Genomic DNA, 8,727 nt, shown 5'->3' with positions numbered 1-8,727 from the left:
TCAGAGCTAGATTTAAAATTTGTAAACCAAGAGGTCAGAGTCAAAGAAATCTATTATCTATGGGCAAGGCAAAGTCAGACATTAGGGAGTTGGATGACAAGGCAGAAGTTAAAGTGTCAGTTGTTAGGAACAAGCCAGTGTTTGGAAACCAGGAAGACAAAGCAGGATGGGGAGGGACAACTGATATTAGTGAAGACAGACAAAGTCAAATGAAAAGAGCAAGGTAAAAGCAGGGTTTATTCTGGGGAAGTAATAGTGCCGTTCCACTGTTCTTTGTGTTAAAAGTGGAAGCAGCCCTGGTCCACAGGTGACCAACAGCACCAGTGAGCGAGTGAATGAGAGTGCAGTGGCTGTACTATTCTCACAGTGCCAGGAGAGCTGGGGGTGTGGGTATGTTCTTATATATAAGACCATGATTCTTATAGGTCATTTAGTTATTTAACACAGTCATTTATGTAATATATGTGTTGTTTTATGCAGCATTCCAAAAGGTTTGTACTACCTGACCATTATGGCATCAAGAAACCTCTGGTGTATGAGAAGTCACTTTCTCTTTGGTTCAAGATGTTGGATGATCCAGTCAGCTGACATTCTTCTCAAATCAGTTGCATGTAGGCTTTTTGGTGTGAAATATAAAAATCTGGACAGTGAATCTTTGGAGAAAGAGATTCTACTGAACAATTTACTTACTATGGGAGTTGACATCAACAAAGCAAAGAAACGACAGCCTGGAGTCTTTAATAAGGTGGTCACTAATGAGCATGACCTGAAGACATTTCTTCTGTCCAAAGGAGCTAGCAAAGAAGTGATTGCTAGCATCATATCAAGATATCCACGTTCCATAACACGCTCTTTTGAAAGTCTTTCAAAACGGTGGGATCTGTGGAGAAGAATTCTGACATCAGACCTTGAAATTGTAGATGTTTTGGAACGTTCTCCTGAATCCTTTTTTCGGTCTAATAACAACATAAATTTAGAGAATAATATAAAGTTCCTCTACTCAGTTGGATTAACTCGTAAATGCCTTTGTCGATTGTTGACCAATGCCCCTCGTACCTTCTCCAATAGTCTTGATTTGAATAAGCAGATGGTTGAATATTTGCAGGAAGTCTGTTTGTCCTTGGGTGACAATGACCCCACAGAGTTTGTCAGAAAGATAATTTTTAAAAATCCTTTCATCTTAATTCAGAGCACCAAGCGAGTGAAAGCTAACATCGAATTTTTACAGTCAACTTTCAATTTGAAGAAGGGGGAACTGCTGGTTCTGATAAGTGGTCCAGGTGCTAGAATCTTAGACCTTTCCAATGACTATGTCAAAAGAAACTACATAAACATTAAGGAGAAGCTTTTTTCTCTTGGATGTACTGAAGAAACTGTTCAGAAGTTTGTCTTAAGCTACCCAGATATGCTTTTCTTGGCAAATAATAAGTTTAATGATAAAATAGACTGCCTTATAGAAGAGAAAATTAGTATTTCACAAATAGTTGAACATCCTCGGCTTCTGGATTCAAGCATAAGTACTTTAAAAAGTCGAATCAAAGAATTGATAGATGCTGGTTATAACTTGAGCACATCGAACATTGCTCTTTTATCTTGGAGCAAAAAAAGATACAAGGCTAAATTAAAAAAATTAAGTGGATAGAACAGTGCTTGAGAACATAAAGTCTTATAATGCAGTTTTATAGGTTCATAAAACCATAGTTGGTGGGCTCAAGGATAGTCCTCCTAGCTACCACTAGGGTTCTTAACAGTGGAAAAGGGAGGCCAAAGAGGAGGTCATATAAGAGTGATATAAGAAAGACTTGACCACTTTTATTGCCTTTAAAGGAGTAAAGGGCAATGAAGCAAGGAATGAAGGGAGTCTATAAAACATGGAAAAGATGGAAGAGACAGACAGATTCTCCCATAGGGCCCTCAGAAAGGAATGCAGCCCTGCTGGCACCTTATTGTTAGCTCAGACCAATACCAGACTTCTGACCTACGAACTATAAGGATAAATTTGTGTTGTCTTAAGCCAATGAGTTTGTGATAGCTTATATAACAAAAAATAAAGCATCTGAGTAGATGTTTAGTTGTCTTATATGTGAAGTCACAAAATATGATTCAGCATTGTTTCTATATTCCTCTTATAAGAATAATTATATTAAATTGATAGTGTTTATGAAGTTTTTTAAATGTGTAGATAAAAAGCCAAGTGTAATAATAAGATCTAAATAAAGGAGTATTTTGCCTAATGTGAATGTATTTTAAAGAAATGGTTGTCAATCCTGTATATTTATGTTCGCTGACATTTTTAAATTTTTTATTTTGGTGGTACTGGTGGTGGACCCCAGGGGCTTTCTACCTCCGGGCTATACTCCCAGACCTACTTTATATTTTATTTGGAAACAGGGTCTCGCTAATTTGCCGAGAGCCTTACTATAGCTCAGGCAGGCTTTGAAACTGCGATCCTCCTGTCTCAGCCTCCCAAGTGCTGGGATTACAAGCGTGCACCACTATGCCCGGCTTTTGCTGACATTTATCTAATATAAATGAAAAGTGAGAGCTGGGCATGGTGGTGCACGCTTGTAATCACAGCATTTATGAGGCTGAAATAGGAGAATTGCAGTTCGCAGCCTCAGCTACTTAGGCCCTTTGCAACTCAGTGAGACACTGTTTCAAAAGAAAGAATTAAAAAAAGGGCTGAGGGGTATAGCTTGGAGGTAGAATGCCCCTAGGTTCCATCCCCAGTACCGAAAAAAAAAAAGAAAAAAAATGAGCTTCTGGAGGTATTGACTTAATAAATGACAAATTAGATCATGTCTATATCTTGAACATACTCGTAATTTGGCTCTGGTAGAAACTGAAGGAGAAGGGACAAGTTACAGGACCTTAGTTACCTTTTTTTTCCAGATGGATTTGTTTGAATTTTGTGTTTAGTCACATAACCTTTTAAGCCTCATTTGCTATAATTTTTGCTTCAAAAAAGCTAACTTGTAGCATTGATAAGAAAAAATACCTGCTTTTCCAAAGCTACTTATAAGTTCTTGTTCAATCAATGGTAGCTTTGAGGAAAAATTATAGTTGTATTTTAAAAACAGCTTTATTGATATCTAATTCAAGTACCATACAGTTCACTCACTAAAATTATATAATTCAAGGTCTTTGAAATATTTGTAGGCTGTGCAACTATTGCCATGATCTAATTTTGGAAAATATTTGTGTCTCCTAAAAGAAACCTGTACCCATTAGCATTCAATCTTATTATTTTCCTTTTACTATCATAAGTCTAAGAAAAACCTAATCTTTCAGTGTCTACAGATTTGCATATTTTGAACATTTCATATAAATGGAATCAATATGTGTGTTTTAGTTAATTTTTTTCTGTCGTGATCAAAATACCTGGCACAAACAACATAGAGGAGGAAATGTTTATTTGGCTTACGGTTTCAGAGGTATAGTCCATAGCTGTCGACTCCAAGACAGACATCAGGGTGCTATAGTGGGCAGAGGAAAGCCAGCTCAATGCAATGGCAGCTGGAAGCAGAAAAAAAGAGCGGAAGCCACCAGGGGCAGATTAGGTCATAGGCATACCCTCAGTGACCTGCATTCTCCAGCCATGCTCTGTCTAAATTGCTATCCAGTAAATTCATTCAAATTATTAATTCTTTAGTCAGTTTCCCACTGTTGAAGTTAGAGCCCTGATTCAGTTACTTCATTTCTTGTCGTGCGCAGTGACGACTCTTACACGATCTTCCTCAAGCAGTTTTATTACCCCAGGTTCTTGTACAGTTACCATAAATCTTCTTCCCGTAGATCTTCTCCCGTCGAATTCCTCCCCCCAGAAATCTTCCCCTTATATAGAGCCCAACAGCCAATCAGCAGACTGTTCACGTGCACAACTCATGGCAACAGCCAGTCCATTGGCTGTTGCCCTATGGCATGCGGTGTTCCCGTGTATCTCATGCTCTTGTCGTCACTTCCTGAAAGCTGTTTACCACCTAAGTGCTCTGGGGAAGATTTCCGCTCAGCGCCATCTTAGCTCTCGGACTTACTGGCTGATGGGCGGGGCCCGTCACAGTTCCCCCTTTTTTGTTTTTTCAGACAGGAGAGGACAGAGGACTCAACCCCTGTATGTTTGAAAGGGGCTTCTAGGCCCACCACCTTTTGCCAGGGACGGGACAAGAATCAGTGGCAACCCGTATGCAGTTGAGCATGCCCTCCTCGGGATGCACCCTCCCGGGGTCCCGAGTGCAGTCCTAGCTGGCATCCTGTCATTAAGACTTTCCCATCGCCGCAAGCCATATTTGAGGGGATTGTCCCAACTCCATGGCTGCAAATGCCTGAGCTATGAGCACTTGATCTGTAGCGCGCTGACGGATTAGTTTTCTAAGACAATAGAGACATAAGATACACAGTAAGACCAGACAAAGACCAAGAGCACCCAGTCCAGCCCACTCTTTTAAATGACGAGCTGCTTGTTGGATCCAGGACATCAAGGTGCGGGCCATCACCGGGTCAACTCGAGTAGTATTAGTTTTGATGATCTCCAACCGCAACTGTTTTGTCAAATTGTCAAATTTCGATGACCAGTTATCTGTAAGATATGCAGAAAGCTCGCGAGAAAGATTAGCGGCAATAGACGCGTTATCATTAATCATGACAAGGGGAGCTAAATCCGTGCAACTGCCATTTATCCCACAAAGAAGCCACAGATCAAATGGGTTAGAATGAAAGGCCATGGTCGGGCTCTGATAAGTAAAATTATAACCTGCAAAAGTAGAATTTGCTCCTGTGCCAATTTTAGGGGAAAAGGCAAAAGGATTAGGCGGGGAAAAACTTGAGCAGAATGACTCAAAGGCAATGGAAAAGGAAAAGCAGTCAGAAGCCCCCATTGTGGATCACTTCCTATCCTTGGAATTCCACAGTATCATGGTCCCCAGAAGAATCAGTCGATGGCTCATCATCCTTTTGTTTCACCAGACGAGTCAGCCGCTCTGGAACCCAGACAGGATCGGCGCCGTTCTGTGGAAACACACAAACAGAGCCTCTGGCCCATGTGAGCACTGGGTCAGGTCCCCTCCATTGCCCTGTGAGGGCATCCTTCCAACGCACGAAACCCTGGCTCGTACCCGAGGGGGCAAAATGACGATCGGCAGCAGTCTTGCCATTGACATCTAATTGCAAAAAATTCAAAGTAAAAAGGGCTAAGGATAGGCGCTGCTTCGGTTTCATATTGGTTCCAATTCCCTCTTTTTGTTTTATCAAGCATTCTTTAAGAGTACGATGGGCGCGTTCCACAATACCCTGTCCCTGAGGGTTGTACGGAAGGCCATGCTTTAGAGTTATTCCCATCTGTGAACAAAAGGATGTGAATTTTTGGGAAGTATAAGCCGGGCCATTATCAGTTTTTATTTCTTTAGGCATATTCCATGCTGCCCAGGCCTCAAGGCAATGATTGACGACGTCATGTGCCTTTTCCCCGGCATGAGCAGATGCATGAATAATTCCAGAGACAGTATCTATGGAAACATGGATATATTTCAATTTTCCAAATTCAGATATGTGAGTTACATCCATTTGCCAGAGATGTAGAGGGAGCAAGCCTCGTGGGCAAATGCCCACATGTGGGGGGTGTAAAAAAGGGGCACAGGCATTACAGGTTTTTACAATTTCCCGAGCCTGATGTCGAGGGATTTTAAATCGCTGTTGTAATGTTTTAGAATTTACATGATATTGACGGTGAAATGCCTGTGCCTGTTGCATTTGAGTAAGAGAAAAAATCATATGTATCTTGGTGAGTTTATCTACTAGATCATTTCCATATGTAATAGGGCCAGGTAATCCAGTATGTGCCCTAACGTGCTGGATAAAGAATGGTGTCTTTCTTAAATGTATATAAATCTGGATTTGGCTAGCCATAGAATGAATAGGAGTATGTAAAGAGAGTTGACCCGCGCATTCAAGCGATCTAACCAGATTAACCACATATTGTGAATCTGATAATAAATTGAAAGGAGAAGAAACTCTCTTAAAAATTTCTAAAACAATATTTAATTCAACCAGTTGTGGAGAGGTATGTGAATATTGGATGACAACAGGATTGCTTCCCTCTATTAGGTAGGCCCCCACACCAGTTTTGGATCCATCAGTAAAAATGTTAATTGCATTAGCTACAGGTTTGTTTTTAGTGACCAATGGGAAAATGAGAGGATGTTCCAGAACAAAATGTAACAATGGATCTTTGGGAAGATGATTGTCTATTTCACCACTGAAAGAGCACATAAGTATAGCCCAATCATCAATAGTGGCTACCAGCGTTTGTACTTGCAGAGCAGTGTACGGTACCACCAACTTATCGGGCGTTCTGCCAAAATGTTGGATGCACTGCTGAATGGCTTTAAGGGCAAGGCTTGCTACACTGGTGGGATAATATTCAACTACCTTTTGAGGGGAGACTTTGGGGTGAATCCAAAGAAGGGGTCCTTGTTGCCAAAGAACACTAGTAGGCTGTTTTTCAGTGGCCAGGATACAAGCCCATAATGGCTGTCCAGGGGTCACTCGACGGAGAGACGCTTTCGTAAGTGCTTGTTCTACTAATTGTAACGCATTGCGGGCCTCATCGGTAAGGACGCGAGGAGAATCTAATTGAGGATTGCCTACGAGTAGATTATATAAAGGTTTCAAGGCATGGTTAGGAATTTGTAAAAAGGGTCGAACCCAATTAATGTCTCCCAACAGTTTTTGGAAATCATTGAGGGTTTTTAATTGATCAGTGTGGATGATTAATTTTTGAGGCAGGACTGCATGGGGGAGAACAATGTTGCCAAGAAAGTGTATATTTTCTCCTCTTTGTACCTTTTCTGAGGCGATGAATAATTGATGAGTTTCCAAAATCTTTACAAGGTGACAATAAGCCTCCTCAAGTATGGAGGGATTTTTTGTGGTCAACAAAATGTCATCCATGTAATGAATACACCGAATTTCTGGAAATTTGGTTTTTACGGGCTCAAGAGCACTATTTACATATAATTGACAGAGGGTAGGGCTATTGGCCATTCCTTGTGGGAGGACCACCCATTCATATCTACTGTCAATTTCCTCTTGATTAATAGAGGGAACAGTAAAAGCAAAACGAGGAGTATCCGCAGGATTTAAAGGGATGGAGAAAAAACAATCTTTTATATCTATGCTGATAAGTGGCCACTCCTTCGGGATAGCAGAGAGGAGTGGAAGCCCTCGTTGAACTGGCCCCATAATCTGCATTTGGCTATTTATGGCTCGGAGGTCGTGTAATAACCTCCATTTTCCAGATTTTTTCTTTATCACAAAAATCGGGGTATTCCAAGGAGAGGTGGATGGCCGGATATGGCCTAACTGTAATTGCTCTTGTACTAATTTCCTTGTTGCTTCAAGCTTTTCACGGGAGAGAGGCCACTGAGGAACCCATACTGGATCTCCCGTCTTCCAGGTAATGGGAATTGCCTCCTCAGTGGCTACTGCACAAAACCCAGTCCCCCGCGACCACTCTTTTCTTTAGTAGGAATTGGGCTTTTACGTCCCTGGAGGTGTTTTCCCAGCCCGTAGGAAGGGTGGTAGCCCTGGCGAAGGAGAATATTATGGGCTTGGGGGAAATAAGATGTATTTTGTAAGGAATATCCCATGTCCACTAATAAATCTCTTCCCCAGAGGGAAACTGGCAGCTCCAGCACATAGGGTTCAAACTGCCCCTTATGTCCCTCCTGATCTTTCCAATGTAAAGCCCTAGCACTGAGGTCAGGGGTTTTAGCATAACCCAAACCTCTAAGCTCTCCGGCAGCCTTTTGAGTGGGCCATGAAGATGACCAGTCTTTACGGGCGATGACACTTTTATCTGCCCCAGTATCTAAAAGTCCTAGGATTTGCTTGCCTTCCACGTCCAAGGTTATCAAGGGACGAGTTCCCATATCAAAGACAAGAGATATTAACTCATTTCCTGAAGAACCGAACCCACCAATACCGCGTCGTCCCTTTGCTGAAGGAAACATACCACGTAGACTGGGAAGCAAAAGTAACTGTGCCACTCTATCCCCAGGGGAAATGGCAACGATACCCCGGGGCGCTGAAACCATCACTTTGATAATACCAGTATAATCCTCATCTATAACCCCCGGATGGACTACAAGTCCTTTCATGGTAGAGGAAGACCTTCCAAAAAGTAAGCCAACAGAATTAGGTGGCAAAGGACCTTGAAAATCTGTTTCAATAATTTGAACTCCCATTTGTGGCGTTAATACCAGCCTGGAGGTGGCACAGAGGTCCAATCCTGCCGAACCGGGAGTGGCTCGCCGGACTGTCCCGGAGGCTGTAGATTGGGCCACTGAGGTGGCTGTGTCTCCATGGCCCCATACACCTGAGGGTTCCCATATTTTTGTGGGCCCTGGGAACGAGGGCCCGCCCTCCCGTTTTTTGTCTGAGTATTTGATGATTGCTTTCCATTATAGGGCAAGGGGTTGCCATCGATATCTTTAACCGAACGGCGCTCAAAGGTAGGATGCCTTCCTTTTCTACATCGACGACAATACTCAGGAGGAGAAGGATAAGATTGGGACGCCCTACGCTTAGGACAATCTCGTTTTAAGTGTCCTGTCGCTCCACAGGAAAAACAATTGCCATTTTTGGTACTATTTTTACTTTGTTGTCCGGAGGCCTGTATAATGGCTGCAGCAAGTCCTGAATTGGTTAAGGGTCCTCCGAGTTCCCTGCACA

The 8,727-nt window shown here is 42.3% G+C and overlaps 1 protein-coding gene across 1 annotated transcript; it reads left to right on the top strand.

The window, feature by feature from the left end:
• Window positions 1-484: 484 nt before the first annotated feature.
• On the top strand, window positions 485-1,642 carry MTERF1 (mitochondrial transcription termination factor 1; the record flags this gene model as incomplete). Its single annotated transcript, XM_080701785.1, has 1 exon — window positions 485-1,642. Exon 1 carries the CDS (start codon window positions 512-514, stop codon window positions 1,640-1,642), a length of 1,131 nt encoding a protein of 376 aa, XP_080557911.1. The 5' UTR covers window positions 485-511.
• Window positions 1,643-8,727: the final 7,085 nt, after the last annotated feature.

This window comes from Muscardinus avellanarius (assembly GCF_963383645.1).
Source record: "Muscardinus avellanarius genome assembly, chromosome: 9".
Taxonomy (NCBI): domain Eukaryota; kingdom Metazoa; phylum Chordata; class Mammalia; order Rodentia; family Gliridae; genus Muscardinus; species Muscardinus avellanarius.
Note: the sequence above shows the minus strand (reverse complement) of the source record. Positions and strands in the feature narration are given on the sequence as shown.